The sequence below is a fragment of the Rattus norvegicus genome, chromosome 17, assembly GCF_021556685.1.
Source record: "Rattus norvegicus strain SHRSP/BbbUtx chromosome 17, alternate assembly SHRSP_T2T, whole genome shotgun sequence".
Lineage (NCBI taxonomy): Eukaryota > Metazoa > Chordata > Mammalia > Rodentia > Muridae > Rattus > Rattus norvegicus.
The window spans coordinates 88,304,909-88,323,541 of NC_141550.1; the positions used below are offsets into that span (position 1 = coordinate 88,304,909).

The 18,633-nt window shown below is 45.8% G+C and overlaps 1 protein-coding gene across 5 annotated transcripts in view; it reads right to left on the bottom strand.

The window, feature by feature from the left end:
• Positions 1-385: 385 nt before the first annotated feature.
• Positions 386-18,633, bottom strand: part of Pip4k2a (phosphatidylinositol-5-phosphate 4-kinase type 2 alpha) — a 164,777-nt gene continuing 146,529 nt past the window's right edge. For all 5 annotated transcript variants that reach the window (XM_087589697.1, XM_087589698.1, NM_053926.2 and 2 more), the window contains 4 exon segments: positions 11,059-11,172; positions 5,748-5,991; positions 4,229-4,332; positions 386-2,640 (listed from right to left, as the gene is read on the bottom strand). In XM_087589697.1, the coding sequence (XP_087445823.1) occupies positions 2,560-2,640; positions 4,229-4,332; positions 5,748-5,991; positions 11,059-11,172 (543 nt within the window). In that variant the 3' untranslated portion in view covers positions 386-2,559.

Genomic DNA, 18,633 nt, shown 5'->3' on the forward strand with positions numbered 1-18,633 from the left:
TCTATCTGGGTCTGGGTCTCTTACTGAACCCAGAGCTTGCCAATATAGCTAGTCTAGCTTGTCAGAAGGCTTCCTCTCTCCCACCTTTGGAGTCTGGACTTAGTGGTGGGTTGCTATGTCCACTGGGTATTGATGTGGGTGCTGGCGATCTTAACTTGGAGCCTAAGGCTTGTGCACCAAGTGCTTTACCCGGCGAGCTATCTCCAGCCCTCGGATCATTGTTGTGTAAGAAGTCCAATTATCATTTCTGCGTCTTGTGCATCACTGTAGATTGAAGGTCAGGCCCTAGGGAGGTTACAGCTGCGGTGCCCTTTCATCTTTCCACAGAGTGGCTGGGGATCCCTGAGTCCTGTCACAGTTGGTCTCCAGCACAGAGAAGCGGAACTAAGAGAGTCATCAAAGTGCTTTATTCGTAAAGCCCGGCTCACGCCTCGAGAGCGCACTGTTAGCACTGTTCTCACTCTTGTCCAAACGGCTTACTTGGATGACAGAGATGGTTACAGACAAAGACCAAAGCATTTTTTTTTAAACTTCTAAAAGCATACAGATTGGCCACAGAGGAAATGGTTACTCAAATCATGAATGTGTACCTTCATTTTCCTTTGGGTTTATAAGTTTGGGGATCAAAGGTTAACAGTAGAAGCTTCTGGAACACTCAAACGGATCGGGACACCACAACGCCGTGTAACAGTGCCCAGAAACCGAATCACACAGCATTGATTATTTTAAATGCATCAAATGCAGATTTGCACAGCTATGTTACAGTGGAGTTAACATCATCAGCTAAGGAACCTGTGGTGGGTCAGTACACAGGAGTCAGATGGTGTTGATGCTGCCTTCCAGAGGCTGTGAGGGCAGCCCACACACGGGGGGCACAGCTGTATCTGGAGAGGCCAAAAGTAAAGTGACAGGGAAGGCAGCCTGGCAGGGGACTTGTTGACTTGTAATTATTGAAGGGTGGATTTTTTTTCCTTTCTAAAACTGCCTGCGGAAACCATCTTGTACTTTAGGCGGGGCTTTTAAAGGCACGGCTGCAGCACAGCCCGTATGTTGGTAATGTGCTCTGAGCAAATCTAGGACTGTAACTTGAGGCCTTTTAGGAATGCAGGGATGTTGGTAGATACACAATTGATGCCGGAAGGTTTCCTTTTTTTCTTTTTCTCTAAGTCTCAGTTACACACCATCAGCACAGTTTAGGGCAATGAACTTACAATAACCAGATTTTGGGTTTAATCTTTTTATAGGAAAAAAAAAACCATAAGGCAGATAAATACACATCTTGAGGAAGAGAATCCTTCTGTTTTATGTGATAGACTGTCTACTAAGTACTTTGAACAGAACACTCACTCAGAAACACAACTGCAAGACGCATATCTCAAAACACAACAAACATTATGCTCCCTACACTGCAAAATGGCTTTACATGTAAACTTCAAAAATCACGTGCTGTGTATTAAATTTTTAGATTCAAAAAGATCCCTGTTTCTCTAACCATGTAAACAGTAAAACTGAGGGTTTCAGTTAAAGGGATAATTCATAGCAAATTCAATTCCTAAACCAAGGTTAAACAGAAACCTTGTATAATTGGGATTAATTGCCTTGGGTCACAGGGGGGTTTTAACTTCTTGCTCATCTTCCTGTGGTGGGAGGTGCAGCTGCAATTGCCCCAAACTATGCACCCTTCAGGGACGTTCTACATCTGTTTTGCAGAGTGAATTCCCGCAGCCGGACATGAGGGTGTTAACAACGCCAGGCTCCAGGTGAGAAAAGAGAAGCAAGCGGGTTTTCCTGGAGGTGAAACTGTAGACGGGTTCTTGGCATCAGACTCTTGGAAGATGAAGGGCTCAGCCTGGGACAACGGGGGGATAGTGACACTGTTCGGAGAGAAACCTGAACCAGTACACAGGGAGATGCTAGCATTCCTTTACCTAGGGCTGTGTGTGGGCTTAGACAACCACTATTCAGGAGAGGTCTTTCTGTGGGCCAGGAGTGTAACATTTGATATAAATTTTTCTTTCTTTTAATCATCATCATCACCACCATCATCACCACCACCACCACCACCATGATGAACAATCTCCTATCTTTCAAGTCAGAAAACAAACTGATCGACAGCTTCTCTGGTGGTGCTGCGATGAGGTGCATTTCTGGTCCCCTCCCCCAGCTTGTCTCTTCATCCATCCATGCTGCCACAGCCGGAATCAGAGGGGTCTGGCTGTTACAAGCTCTGATTCAAGCTGATTGGTTTTAATTAATTATTAATTAATTAATTACTTTAAAATGTGCACAAGAGAGAGTGCGCCCGTGTGTGTGCACACACACGAGTGCGAGCGAGCGCACACACAGAGAGTCAGAAGTAGCGGCGGCGCTGGGAAATATCGGGTAGCTGTTAAAGCGAGGAGCCCCCAACTTCAGTCATCCCGGCTTGAAGATGTAAACAAGGGTTTGCTTCCTGCAAGGTGAGTGCTTCGTGGAGTTCCATTTTCCTTTTTTTTATTCCTACACCGAAGCCGCCACCAGCCTTCCCGAGCTCGTGCCCATCCGGGACTATGCAGGAGGTTACGTCAAGATGTGTCCGATAAAGTCCAAAAAGCGCTTTGAATACTGCTCTGGGTTCACGGTCGAGATCTCGGCTCCAGCCTAGGGGGCGGTGAAGGAAAAGGAAATTGGCAGAACGCTCAGGATTGCCCCAAATCACCACTCACTGTCTACAGCGATTTCCAAAAGCAGCTGAACACTGAGCTAGTCATTTGGGGAGCCGGGGGGTGGGGGGGGGGCTCGGGAGGTTTGAATCTGAGGCCTTGAACACGCTTGGCAAGCACCTTGCCACTAAAGTCATGCCCCAACTCTGACGCTAAGAACGGAGCTAGGTGGCCTCTGTTCTTTTTCTTTTTTTAAAGATTTTATTCATTTATTTTATATCTGATGAGTACGCTATAGCTGTCTTCAGACACACCAGAAGAGGGCACCGGATCCCATTACAGATGGTTGTGAGCCACCAGGTAGTTTCTGGGAATTGAAATCAGGACCTCTGAAAGAACAGTCAGTGCTCTCAACCGCTGAGCCCTCTCTCCAGCCCAGCGGGCTCTGTTTGTTCTTAAATCCCTACTCATAGGTACCTCTGCTATTTGGCCAAGTAAATCTAAACTCCTCGGAATCTGTGAGTAAATATGAGGCCCAGTTCCACGGCACCCCACAAACTAAGAGTCTCCTGGCACAGCAGTCGGGCGCACTGGTTGCTCTTCCAGGGCTCAGCTTTTAGTCCCTGCACCCACACGGCAGCTTACAAGTGTCTACAGCTACAGTTATAGACACATAGCTCCACGGGACCCAACACCCTCTTCTGGTGTCCTTGGATACCATGCATGCATGTGGTATACACAGATGTACATGCAGGTAAAACACCCTTATACATTAAATAGAAAGAAATCTAAAAACACACACACACACCCGGTCCCAACTTGCCACATTTGAGATATTACCTTTCTGCCCCAAACCCTCCAATGTGCCCCTCTTTTCTCCTGAATAAAACACTGTCTCCCTGTGTAGCCCCGGGTACCCTCAAACCCTCAATCCACCTGCCTCAGCCATGTACTACTACGTCAAACTTCTGGAAGTTACTGGGGCCGTCAGCCTCAGTTTCTCCCACTGGAGAAAAACCACACTGGGGAAGGGTAGAGGAGTATGCAGGGTATTATCTTCATATTCTGTTACATGCTCTCACACACACGGCCTCACGCTGCCCTATGGAGGAAAAAGTTTCTGTGTGAAAGCACGCTGGAGTACATTTCTAAAAAGAGTGGAGAGGCAATGGGCTCTCCCTCACAGGCTTTTCGTGGGGATTTGCCGATAATCCTGAACCAGTGAAGATCTGGAGCAAGCGAAGTGAGGAGGGGAGGCATGGAAACAGCTTATCTCAAATGTCTGCAATAGGAAAAGAGTATTGAGAGAAGAGATACGTCCTGCACACTGTGGAGCACCCGGCTTCAGGGTGGAACACTCCACATAAAAACAGAACTGTTAGTCAGCTCATCTTTGGGGTGTTTTTCAAACATGGAGGAACCTACAGATGCCCAGAGCCATGAACTCTGGTGCTACAGGGTTGGGTTGACACCCCACTCCCAGGAACAGTCGCCAGCGGACTGAGAATAGTGAGCCAGAAAGGTGAAGAAGTGTCCATGCGGGACGGCGGTGGGGCGAGGCGCTGGGTGAGGGAGCCCGTACTTACGCCGTGTTTTACAGTTTTCGCAGCGTGGGCAGCTTTCTTTTTTGCATCGTAATGAGTGAGAATGTCAATAATCGCCATGAAGTACACTTCTTTCCTAGGTGCGTCTGGAACGGGAGGAAAGCAGAGGCTGTGGGACAGGGGACAACACTCAGAGGACAAGCCAAGCGGTTAGGAGGGGGTGGGATGCAGAAACCGCATTCCGGTTGGCCCCCTGTACCGAAACAAAAGCAGCAAGAAGCCGGGACAGTAACTTTGTTTCCTAGTCTGCATTTCGTTCACCATAGTAAACTGTTTTTATGTAAAGAAAAATGCTCTCTTTAGAATTTTTTGTAAAGCAAGTAGAATTAATTATGCTTATTAACTAATCCCTTTCTACCCGGGCACTGCATTTTCTCCCCGGATAGAATATCAGAACTGAATAAAGGGTTTTAGGTCTCCATTATCTACTTTCTACATAGTTTCAAAAAATACTTTGTTTCAATTACAAATAGTTAAGAAATGTACACTCAATTATAACTGGTTTTCTTATGTTTAAGGAAGGATTTTGGTGGCTAAAATTAAAAATATAAAAAATACAACCCAAAACCTGTTGGCTGACATGATGGGGCAGAAATGACCTGTTTGATTATTTAAGTGAGAAGGGAAGGGTTTTTTTTGTTTGTTTTACCATATTAGTAAAATATTTTTGCCATGGACATGTAGCTACAGTCATGACTTTTAAGCTAAACCAACCAAACACCAGGATCCTGAGAACTGACGTGAGGGAGGCCCTGTGAGGAGGGCCACAGATCTCATCATGGAGACAGCAGAAGAGGCAGTGATTCTCACTGTGTGCACTGGGGCCTGGCCTCTGCACCCCTGAAAAGGCAGCCTGAGTGGTAATGTCAGCTCCACGAGAAGGCCACCCGATCAAGGGGCACAGTGGACTGCACACACTTGCCTCACCCGGAACAGATCTGTGAGACACTGTCAGGCCTCTGTCCTGGGGCTCAACCCCCAGTCCCCCCTCATGTCAGACAAGTGTTCCACCAGTGGGCTACAGCATAAGGCATCTTTCATTTTGAGGCAGGCTCTTGTTAAATTGCTCAGGCAGACTTGGTATCACTGAACCTGGCATGAAAAAACGAGTTCAATGTTAACACGCTTAGGGCGTTTAACCTTTTGACACTGAGGTATAACACCGTGATCTATAAACGTGTTGGGATGCTCCCTTCAATGCTCTCCTGGGGTCTAAGCTGGACACACCTGTGGGAATACACTGGGCTTATCTGTCATAATACATTATCTACAAATGCATATGCGCAATATATTAAAGACGCTTTCTAGTTTCCTTCCGCCCTCCAACACCTGAAATGACTATTTCCTTTAAACGCACATCGCCGTCTGATTATCAGTGCATTAGACTCAGTGGGAGCCCTGCAAACAGCGCCCTCGGAACCAGGGCCGGCCTTACTGATAGATCCCAGTGCGAAAATCAAACCACTCTACGTGCAGAACGAGTCAATGACACTAAGCTTACTTTCATGGCATTTAATTGCATAAACATCAATGTTTGGGTCGAACTCGCCAGGAGCCAAGGGTGGTGAGCTGTTGAGTGTGTTTCCAGGACTGTCAGGTGGCGTCCCGATGGGGTGGGCACCGTCACTCTCTCCTTCTTCTTCCCCCTCGTTCTCCTCACACTCAACCTCCTCTTGCTCTGCTCGCTCCACATCATGAATCCCCACCAGGAGGCTGTAGTCCATGAGTTTTAGTTGTGCAAGGAACTGGAGGGGGAGGAGACAGGTTGGTTAACACCTTAACAACGCTAAGAATTAAAGAATTTAGGATCAGAAGGATGAAACACTGGGGAAGGGTCCAAGGGCTAAGGGGACCCCCTGTGCCTCCTTTATGTGGTTCCCATTCTTAGACAGTTTCCTCACTTCTGGCTGGCTCACTGCTAGGATTATACCACCCCACTGACAATGCGAAGCTGTTTCCTGAGACTGGCATTTATTATGTAACCGCTGAGGTAATTTTAAGGGTGTAAGGTGCTGTCAGAAGAGCCTTGGGAGTTTGTGTGTGTGCTTTTCTCCAACAAAGAAAACAACTGGGTAATGGGAAAAACCAGGGAGTCACCAGGTAGCTTCCAGCGAAGCTCAAGAAAGCCTCCTGGAAAGCACTGGAAACCCAGCATACCCCTAGCACATAATTATCACGCTGTTGGTCACCGATAAGCAAAAGCTCTTCTATCCCTGTCAACCGGTGAGTGAATGGTGTCAGTACGGTGGTAAGTAACACATTCCCTCTGTACCCGTTCAACTTCTGGCTAACAACAATGATGCTAAGGTACTCCGTTTCCCATGAGGCCCAGGGGCACTGCCCCCTTTCCCCTTCCAGTCATGGCTACAAGTCAAGGCCAGCTGTGGGTTTGTCCCCTCCCATCTGTCAAGTTCTTGCTTTCTTCTCTCGTTCATTTTAATTAATTGGATCTACACAGACACAGGGCATGCAATGCTCTTATTGACCCACTGAAGTGTGGATAGCTTAACAGAGAGCAGACCGAGCAGCCCATTGACTGGCTGACTGGCTGGCTGGCTGGCCCTGCAGAATCCCGGTCTGCAAAAGGTGAATGGCCGCAACTCCTTGAGAACTTGCCACCACCCTGGCACTATGACGGAGAACATCTGGTAGCCTAGAAGAAGGGCACTTCCACACACAACAGGCATGCCCGTGGCACGGTAGGATGGGTGTTAAGTCTAGAGGACAAGCATGTGGGAGAGGCCCCTGACTCGTCTCCCACTAACTTTATTGCAAAGCATTTTGGTGTCGGGGTGGAATTAGCTGTGCTCATTCCAAACATTTCAAGGAAGACCAGAACTCTGTGGGGGAAAAGAGAGTCCCACAGTGTGAGCCCAAGGAGAAAGAGAAGACAGGCTGGGGACCAGGCTCAGGGGTGGGGGCTGGTGCCAGCGACTGTGGGAAAGGAGAGACATTATCTGCCGGCCCCACACTCTTTAAACTTGTTTATTTACTTTTCTACTTGTGGTGGGTTCTCACTACATAGCCTTGGTTGGGCTAGAGCTCAGCAATGCAGACCAGGTGGGTCTCAAAATTGGAGCTCATACCTGTCTCTACCTCTTGAGTGTAGGGATTAGAGGTGCGTACAACCATAACTGACTTAACTCATGCATTTATCTTAAAAATATGCAATATTTCCAAGTGTGTAGACTCAGAACTTCTCAGACCTCCTGCTTGTCCTTACACTGCCAGGACTCTGGTTTTTTCCCTTTCTCCTCTCACAAGATCCAGTCTATCTGATTCCTTAGAATAAGGAATTATCCCTGATTCCTGTAGTTTAATTTTCTTTCTTTTGGTGCCAGGTACCCATAGCCTTGTACATGTCAAAGCATGTCCATCATAAAGCCACATCCTTAGCCTGTGTTAACTCCTGGAGCCAGGACCTTCCTGTGATCTTTATGAGTACTGGAACCAACTCTTCTATGGGTGGTGGCCACACAGTGAAGGAGCAGGTTATAAACTGGTTAGCAGGTTGAAATGAGCCTCCTTACCTCCTCAAACCCCACTTCCCAACTCTATGAGATGAGAATTAACACTCCAATCAACAATTGACCAGGCTGTTAGAAACTGCGTTCCTTGTAAGATTCTCAAAAAAAAAATTATAAAAAAATATATTAAAATAAAAACTGTAATCATCCTCCTGGAGAGTCTCTGTGGAACAAAAAAATCCTGGCTGTGTGCTCGGATTTTCAGTTCACATTTGATGTCAGTGTACTTGGGAGTGTGGACTCTGAGTCGTTAACTCCTGGTCTGATTCAGTTGCTGTCCCTGGACTCAACTTTCCTGTCAGGCAAAGAGGGATTATTAACAGTTCCAGAACAGAAGTTATTTTAAGGCTGAAAAAAGACAGTAACTTCATGGGAAGGATGACACGCTCCACAGATGCTGGCCACCCTGCCTCCTGCATCCCGAAGCCTTTATTCACAGGCGCGGTTGTGGGTCCATAACACATAAAGCTGAGGGGATCAGTGGGGACACTCTAGGGACTGCACAGATTAGAACTGTGTGAGGTATGTGCCCTCAGTGCCCTCTGGCTTTCCTTACTGTTAATCAGAGTTGATAAGAAGCAAGAAGAAAAGGAAAGGGAGTTTCATTCTAAGAGCCTTTTTTTTCTTTTATGCAGAAAAGGGTTTATATAAATGTACTGGATGTATATATGAAAGCTATGTGAACTTCAGGAGTCTGGCATACAGACAAAAACTTCTACTGCAGGGAGAAAAAAAACCAATTAGAACAGATTTTCAAATGATAACTATTTCTTGTTTCACAGAAAAACACAGACTATTTACTGAGTTATAATAAACTCAGACCTTCTTTTCTTCCTCTTCATTATTTCCTCCTGTTTTGAGACAAGGTTTTACTGTGCAGACTTGGCTAGAACTCACCATGTAGACCAGATTGGCTTTGAATAGCGATCCCCCTGCCTCTGTGTTCTGGGTGCTACTGTTAAAGGAGTGCACCGCCATCTGTCTTAACCTCAGAGTGTATGGAAAGAAAGGAACACACACATACCCAGGCACGCAGGCACACATGAGCACACAAACACACATGCATGAAGGTATGGGAGCAGTCGGGCAGGTGATCGGAATCAGAAAGCACGGGACTCGTGAAGAGGAAAGCTAGATAAATGCTGGCCTCATCATCAGATGTCGAGCTGCCTCTCGGTGAACACCTGCTTAAAAATTTAATGACACTTCTGCACGGGTTTCAAAGGTGAAGACACTGAGAAGCGCTCTGAATGAACGAACACTTTATGCTCTGCCTCAGTTTCCACACAGCAGCTATGCGTGTGAGAGAACCACACACAGGATTAGCTATTGAATTCGTCAATCGGTTACCAGAGGCAACGTGACCGCTGAGCGTCCTCACAGAACCCAACTCCAGTTCCGAGCTTCTGGGTTACGTTTTTTCCTGCATGCTATCTCAGTGATGGGCAGTCAACGGAAAGGAAAAAATAAATTAAAAAAACCAACATGATTTTGGCGGGGGGGGGACAGGCCATGGGTCACCCTAAAGGGTTATTTACCATAATTGCTGAAACAATATTATTCTCAAGATCAAAAATTTATTGATTAGTAAGTGAAAATCCAAGAGAGTGTTTCCTATATGCTACAGTTCTGAATTACCAGGTAGATCAAGTTGATTCTCAAGTAAAGAGGAAATATTTAACTAACATGCGTTTTTATAATAAGTACCGGCGGCCAAACAAAATGAACTGCTTATTATTAAAAGATAAGAGAAAAATATCACATGAGAAAAGCAAACACCGTACCTAAACAAAGAAACAAAACCAAACTATTCACTCATACCTTTCATAAATAATTAATCTGTACATATATACATACATACATACATACATACATACATACATACCATGGAGGCTAAAATGATAGAAAAAAAATTAAAAACCTAAAGATAGGGCTGGAGAGATGGCTCGGCAGTTAAGAGCACTGACTGCTCTTCCAGGGGACCTGGGTTCAATTCCCAGCAACCACATGGTGGCTCACACCTGTGTGTAACTCCAGTTCCAAAGGATCTGACGCCCTCACACAGACGTACATGGAATAAAAAAAATTAAAAAGACCTAAAGATAATTAGGAATAAACCTGGTCAGCCTGTGCCGTGTAATGAAGAGAGCCCTTAGGTTATGAGACAGATGTAGTCACTGCTCCTGCCTTCAGGAGGAATCAAACCATGGCATCATCTTTTGGCTCCAGCCATTCCTAATTGTTTTGAATGTAATGACATGAGAAAGGAAATTTTTGCACAAAGCCTTTCTCTAAGAGGCAGATAACAGTACAAGGGAACAGTATTTCAAAGGAAGAGCAGGCACTTAAAAGTAACAGCCAAGAGAAACCCAGTGAGTAATTGCCTAAATTAAAATTCTCACTGTACCGTCTTGTAACTCGACAAATTACAAGAAGATAACTTCACCCCTCGTTTACTTCTAGAAGACTGAAGTCAGAAAGCCCAACAGGGATGCTAAACAAAACGATACGATAGGCTGTACGTTCACCAGAACTCTGGGTCCTGTTTGCTACCCTCACCGAGGACCATGAACCCAGACCGCTCCCATGCTGACCGCTTGACGTCACAAGGCTGGCTCTCCACCTCCTGGTGTCAGCACAGCTGTGGTTACCGTGAACCAAGGTGAGGCTGTGTACACCTACACAGGGGTGTGAGTCAGAGGGAAGGATGCCCTGTTCTGTCGCCCGTGTTTGTTTCACATGCTCTGGTGCTGAGGAGAACTCAACACTCCTGCCTCTCCACGCTAGCTGCTGTGGGCGGGGCCTCTTCCCTCCCAAGGCGGGGCATCCGAGAACGGGGACATGCTGTGGAAGACAGCAGGGCTCGCTGGTCTTGTCATCCTCACTGGGCATACTGCATCTTAAAACCAGATCCTGTAACATGAGGTCTATCTGTTTATATGTGGGCCAGGGGTAATGGAGAATATATACATTCTTTTTTTTTTTTTAAGATTTACTTATAAGTACACTGTAGCTGTCTTCAGACACACCAGAAGAGGGCATCAGATCTCATTACAGATGGTTATGAGACACCATGTGGTTGCTGGGATTTGAACTCAGGACCTCTGGAAGAGCAGTCAGTGCTCTTAACCGCTGAGCCATCTCTCCAGCCCGAATATATACATTCTAATCTTCATTACGGACTTGAAAAGATGGCTTAAAAGTCCCTAAAAGCTAAAGGAGTGGACGGTGACCCAGGAAGCTCACGGTAGGACATGGCGGATCCACCTGGTTGGTTTTTCTTACCTCGACATCCTTTTTCAGTTTTTCCAGGAATATCTTTTTGTTGCTGTCATCGATATAAATCTTTTGGCCCTCATTGATGAAGTCATTGTCCTTTAAAGTTGGAAGCTCTTTGGCCTAGAACAAACGAGGAGAAGGAGTTTGATAAAGCCGAAACAGCCCTGTGCTCTCTCTCTCTCTCTCCAACCTGGACGCTGTTGTTGGTTTTGCCCACGTAGGCAGGGGCAATGAACTGTAAGGTGGCTTAATAGCACCAGGGTGAACCAGTGAGCCCCGGCCACTGGAAGCATCCCGACGAGGAATCGGGGTGAGACGTGCTCCCTCTCTCTGACACCTCGAGGCTTTCAGAGGAATGAAACAGGGGTAGTTCTTTGGTTCACTGTCTTACAAGAAATTTTCCAAGTATCGAACTCGTGTTCCTGGAGGACTTCATGACGAACCCTCCATTGTATACTCCCACACTGCCTACCCTCTGACCTCCTTGGGCAGCCTAAACTGAACTTTGGTCACACATAGCATGTTATCCTGTCTTACAAAGTCCCATCATCAGCAGGGGAGAGCTTCCAACCAGACGTTTGGCAGTTGTTCCTCAAAGCCATGTTGCTGTTGGGTAACTCCAAACAATTAATACTGTAACGCACAGTGGGCTCGGATGGGAAATTTCACCCTTCACATGAACTGTGAGGAGAAGCAGCCAGGTGACCGCCCTTCGGTATGCCAACGAAAGAGGGCTGGAGAAACTCAAAAAGTGAGGGCTACAGCAGAAGAAACGGTGTTAGCCTGTGCTACCATCTGGTTTCAAGATTGTGTGGTTTGTACTTCGTGCAATCTGCACTCTGGGAAAGTTCAAAGGCCATACCACTCCCTCCACCCCAATTCCTTTCTGCCAACCATAGCTTATTTCTCTCAGCTGCAAGGAATCTAATGTAATGCGCTGCCCTTCTTGGCCTTATGCTGAGCCCCTAATGGTTCTTTTTTCTGCTAAGGTAAAAAACAAACAAACAAACAAACTATGGAACCAATATACCCTCCTTCCTGGCTCCTTGCACTGTTTGCAGCTAAAGAAAATTCACAGGGATTTATCTACTGAGTTTCCCTTCAAATGCCTGAATGGTACACATCTCTCATTTTATAAAGAGTATATGTATGTGTATGTACAGATATATAGATAATATACATTCATATGCTTATGTGTATCACTCATTTCCAAATTATTAGCTTCGCTATTTTGCTTCACGTTGAGAAGAGGACATTTTGGCCCTTTTGTGACTGAAATTGTCACCATCATAATTCCCTTTATAAAGAAGGGTTGGCAGGTCTCAGAAATCCAAGGGTTCAATAGGCAGTTCCTGAACGGCTGTCACACACAGAGATGCTTCTCTGAGTCGTGAACTCCCTACTGTGAAGGAGTTGGCCATCTTGTCTGGGAAGATATCCCTGTGATACCTCAGAGTGAGCCGTGTTTCCATATCTGCTTACAGAGTCAGGGTCCACTCTTACGGAAGGAGAGTATTACAAAGATAAGTATCTTTACAAATAACCTTTATAAAGATATTTTAATACAGGCTCAAGCATTAGGGTTATGAGAAAGGGAGGCACCCGTAAGCAGAACACACCCAAGAGCACAGTGCGGGCCTCTCAAAACAGTTTCAGAAAGTAAGATGCCCATTAAAATAATGTAGTGGAGAACAGAAAGCATGAACATCTTCCCTCGGAAGGAGCATGTTGATATTAATAGTAAAATCACTTGTATTGGACTTAGAGCCACACACACAGTGTGTGTGTGTGTGTGTGTGTGTGTGTGTGTGTGTGTGTGTGTGTGTGTGTTTGTGTGTGTGCGTGCGCACATGCACAAAGGCTCTGGAGACCCTTGCGACCCCAGGGATCACAGAAGCACACCCCATGCCTGGCTTTTACATGGGTGCCAGGGATTTGAACTCAGCTTCTTAGGCTTGCATGGCGTTTTAACCACGGAGGCATCGTCCTGGCTTCCTAAACGGAGTTTTGAGGTGAATGAAGCACAAGCCCTGAAGTTTTAGCAAGCTCCCTTCTGAGAACAGCAAGGGGAGATACCCATGTAAATCTGACATCAAAGATGAGGGCCCCCAAGGAGCAGGCAGACCTCCCCTGGAAGCCAGGAGTGAGAGTCCTGGGAGACAGTGGGTGCTTTTGTGTAGTTTTGCTTTGGGGTTGCAGGGTCTGGGATCATATCTCCACTTTGATTCTATAACTCATTTCTCTATGTAAGAAATTACCGGGGAGAGATATCTGTGCGCGCGTGTGTGTGTGTGTGTGTGTGTGTGTGTGTGTGTGTATTCAAGCGACTGAGGACTGAGATGACACACCACACATGAAGCAGTAAAGTACACACTGGGGGGTGTGTTTGGAACACAAGTCACGTTAATGAAGATGAATGCCATTTCAAGCCATTTCAAGCTCACCCCAGCAGAATTCCCTCATGTGACAGGGCAAAGTCTAATCCTGCACCTTATAAAACTCTGGATACCCTGCACTGCCTTACTAAGCTTGCTTGTGAATTTCACAGGCACTGGGGATGTATTTGGGTTGGATCAAGTTCAGAAGAGGGCAACCAGATTAGTTAACTGACTTAAGGGCTTACTGAAAGGATCAAGAGGCAAAGGCAGGCCCTTAGGAGGGCAGCTGTGGGCGGGGAGTCTAATGTGGTGGGCAACGCCCCTCTCTCAAATGCTTCCCCTCCAACAGTACTTAGGTCTAGTCAGTGCAGGTAAGGAAAGGCTGGATTCAAGATGAGGCATCTGCATTATTGTGATAGGTACAAATGCATAAGTACACCTGAAGGCATAAGCAGAGGGAACCCCTCCCCCACCACCTAGCTCTCCTGTCTCTGCATCCAGCATCGGGACAAAGGCATATGATAGGTTCCCTCTCACTTTCCTGCTGCGTGAGGCCTGACCCTCGTCTGACTCTGCACCTCCACCTGCATCCAGGAGATAGAGAGTAAAACACGTGTTTCTCGATACGACAGGACCGGGGTTGGCTGCTGCGGTTTACCTCAGCTCCTCTAATTATTAGTCGTGCATCCTTGTCTTTGGGCGCGTGACTCTTTTCTGTGACTCGGTTTCTCATCTCTGAGTAGGAGTAGTGAGTAGAGGGTCGTTGTGAGAGTCCCACAGGCCACGCATGTTGACGGGTAAGAGCAGTGTTTGCCACGTGTAGTTACGGTGACATGCTTGCCAGGTTTTCGGGAATGGCTTCTTTAGGCAAAGCTGTTGCCCTGAAATCCTAAGCAGCGCCATCTTCTTTTCTAAGAGATGTCACATTAGGAGTTACCCAACTGGCTGTGACTTGGCCCAGCTGCTTGGTTCAGCCCCAAACCGATTCTTCAGCTGAGTAATGGGAAAATAATCATAGCTCTGTAATGTGTGGACTGGCAGGAAGGCAACACGCAAGCTTGCCCTTGAGAACCCGGGAAGTTTGTTATCTCCCAGTTCCCTCCTTTTTTCTTCCTAAGGTTTTAAAGGCATAGGCTCTTTCACCTCAGGTAATATAAACCATGCCATAGGCTTCCTCGGTTTTCAGTTTTTATTAGTCACGTGTTACTCATGGGTTTACGATGCAACCCTTTACGAGACTGGACCTGTTGGTGAGTGCAAGTCCAGGGCACACGGTGGCACAGAGCACACACTGGACAGATGCAGCCATGGTGAGTGACACAGTCTCTCACCGTCAGCCTTGGCGACTCCACATCAATAAGCTGCTTAGTCAACCTCAACTCTGCCTCCCTTGTCTAGAAAACCTGGGATCTCCAGCAGAGCTCACCCCAGTAGAAATCCCTCACTAATACACCCTGTGTGAAAACCTGAAAACTCAAGTAAGACTGGATTATGGCCGTACACTAAAAACTGGCTAAGTTAACTGCTTGGAGTGATTATTTAAGCTTCTGTAATATATGTGGGATCTATGGAGTAAAATGTAATGTTTTTATACATACGGCCAAGGACAGGGATTTACTGAATGTTTTCCCTTGTTGCTTTTCTCTGGTTTGGGTTTTCATGGTGAGTGGGTGGCTTACTATTATTTTGCTGACCTAAGGCAAAAGTCCACGCTTAGCCAGAAAATATAACCCAGGTACAAGAGAGCTGTCAGTTGATTCTTAGGGGGCAGTGGGTTTGCTGGGAACACTAAAGTCGCTATGAGCTATGAAACCGCAAGAGCTTTGGGCTTCGGTTAAAGCACGGTACTAAACTCTCTCAGCAGGCCGGCATTCTCCTACAGAGAGGACAGACTGTGAGAACAGACGATTCAACAGTATTGATCAAGGTCAGGACCGCACACAGTGAGAGACAAATGAAGGAGGGAAGGGACCTGGACCACGTCCAACTCAGGGTCAAGTTTCTAACGAATCCTTATTCCCTATGGCTCAACGGGGAGCTAAGGGATCCTTCCCGGGGAGATTTAGCTGGAGTTTTGAGACCTTAAATGTTCAGAACACCATCCTCAGTTGTAGAAGTGGCCACAGCCTGTGTGGACCGCCCAGCGGATAAAGGTGGCCGTGAGACAGACACACCTGGGCACACCCGAGATAAAGGTGGAGGACATTCTATATGCTTTCCCCAGGAGCTCAGTAGACCCCTGGAAAGGAAAAAGTGAGGTCTCAAAAGTTTGTTCCATTCTACTTAAAAATATCAAATTGCTATGACTTTTTACAGACTCTCTGAATATAAAACCGAAAAATGTAACAAAAAGTGTTTTTTACCAAAGTGATTTAACAGAAGCAGTTTTTTTCAAGCAAGGGTTAACTCTAACACACACACACACACACACACACACACACACACACACACACAGGCACACGCACATAAATACCGTCATTTGTACAGTTTAGTAAACAATAAATTTTAAGTCCTATACGATCAGAAATTATACAGGATTTTGTTTTCAATTTAAAAAATCCAGTTAGCTTTCAGATGACAGGTCAAAAAAAAATTACTACAAAAATTAAATTTGTGTCTGTAGCCACAAATATAGCTCTAAACACACAGAATCCAAAGGTAAACAGCACTGGGTTTAATTTTTATTCTGTATTTTATACAAAGCAGCTAATTGTATCGTAAGTGGCTATAAGCAATAGCAAGGGGAGAAAGTATGTTTCTGAACATTAAATTACAGAGCCCACACCATAGAGCCGCAGTTTTGTTCTACATCCAAACATTACTAGGAAGATAAAATGCTCTGGTCACACTTGAGTGTTTAATGCAAACAGGATTTGGTACCAGAAGGTTTCAATGTGGAGGATTACGTGTGTTACCATACACTGAGATTAAAGGACTTGTATTTTAGAATGAGATGAATTTTTACTCGATGTGCTCATTTAGTAACCTACTTAATTTTTTTTCCCACTGTAAGCCTCCATGTCAATGACTGCTACTTGGGGTGTCTTTGATGGCTGCTCCTTTGACACTTCAAGCTGAACACACAACTTAGAAGTCGTGTGGTCACTGTTGTCTCACGCAAGGACGGCTTAGGTTCCCGATTTACTCGCTATCAAGGGCTCACCTAAATGAGAATAAACTTGCGAAAAAGAATAGAATTCTGTGCTTGTCACAGAAAACCAGTCCACAGAGTCGAAAATGTCCCGGAACTGTCCTTGCAAGGGACAGAAGTAGGTAGTCCCTGTGCTGGGGGTGGGATAAAAGCAGTCTGATGGAATAACATCGCATGTATGGTATCAATTTGGGGTAACAGGAGATGCTAGGGCTTTATAATAAAATCAGTTCCGCTTCCTCAAACAGCTAAGCCACAAATTTGATACATGAAAAGGCAAATTAGCCGACGTGGGTGAAGTTCACAGAGAGGAGGCAATGCTAACAGGTGCTTTCCCACAGGACTGCGGTGTAATGACCTCCCCCGCCGCAGACACAGCCGACAGGAATGCCAACCCAACTATCCAGCTTGGGAAATGGTCTAGCAGATCCTTACTAACTCCTAACTTCACAGCGAAAACGAGGGGAGTGTGCATCTGGATGTGACCGTTTCATAGATTTTATTTTGGAATCTGGTTATACGTAAAACATGGAGAGAAAACGTATCTCAACGCACCCGTGAAATTGTGCTGAAATTAGAAACTGGGTAAGTTCACTGTCGCATTGCTATTTAGAACTGTGAAACTCTAGCCATCTTAAGTATCTTAAGATGTAGTATTACTTAAGTATTACTTAAAATACCTTCCCACCTTAATGACTATTAAGTAGCTATATAAACGGTAATGGCTTGGTCTTCCTCCATAAGTAATGATGTGGTAGTTAGATAGTCTCCAAGGTCTAGAAAATAGGAACCTTCAAAATAAGTTTGTTTCAGGAGCTAGAGAGTTCTCTCAGTGGTAAAAAGAGCATGCACTGTTTTTTGAGAGGACCTGAGTTCAAATCCTGGCACCCACTTAGTGGGCCTCATTACTGTTGGCAACTCTAGTTGTATGGGGACTCAACAGCTCTCACCTCTACAAGCACACTCATGTGCACAGAACCACACGTGCACACACAGATAATGTATCTCTCTCTCTCTCTCTGAACCACACATAGAGATATGTATCTCTCTCTTTGTGTATAAATTAAAATAATAAAAATCAAAATGAATAGCATTTGTTTAAGGTGTGTTCCAATTTGGTCTAAAGGTTCTATGACATGCGTATCTAGTGTCGTCGGTGATAACAGAAGAAATCTTAAGGCTCCAGGGAAGTTTCTAAAGTTTCTAAAGTTTCTGGTTTAACACAGATATAGCAAGGATCTTTGCTTACCATTCTAAGAATTGATACAAGCAGCAGGCTGGCTTAAATTTAAGCCCCATACTGCGTGTTAAACATCTTCTCTCTACCCTAACTCTAGCTGGTCCAACTGCATATGCTCGCGTGCTTCTGATCCGCGGCTGGGTTCCGTGCAGTGGAAGCGAGGGAGCCCAAGGCACCTTTGCCTCTACACAGCACAAAGGTCAAACAGGCAGTGAGATCCCAAGGCCAGATCTAGAAGATGTTCACAAGAATCCTCTGTTTTCCGTATGCTAAGCTTACCAGTCTGGAAAAATTACGGTGTGGATTAGAAGCTGGAAACCACTGCTTGTCAGCAAGGGATCCGACGCGTCCGTAGAGCACTTCCCTAGCGTGTCCTGGATTCCATCTGCAGCATCACACACAACGCAAGCCAAACAGCTCTACCTCCTGGGATACCTCAGGCCTTCCTCAGTCTCCCGAGGGCTCCCCGAGACACGTACGGCTAGAACGTCTCAGAACACGTGTCTGTCGATAGTATGCCTTTTAGGCTTTGCACAGAACAAGTGTGGTTTTGGTGGATGTTAAGTGCAGGACTCTAAGTGTGGTCTACTGATAATCAAAATTTCTGACAGGGTCCAGAAAGGTTTGATTTAAAACCGGAGAGTTTGACAAAATCCTGAAACAAGTCACCCAGTGATCCAATCAGATCTCCCCTCCTCAGCTCCTTCCTTCTTTTTAAAATCTGACTTGCTGTTAAACCTCCCAATTCCATCACTGGGATCCCCCTCTCAAAGCTGGACTCAGGGCTGAAGTTCCTAGTGGTAGCTTTTAAA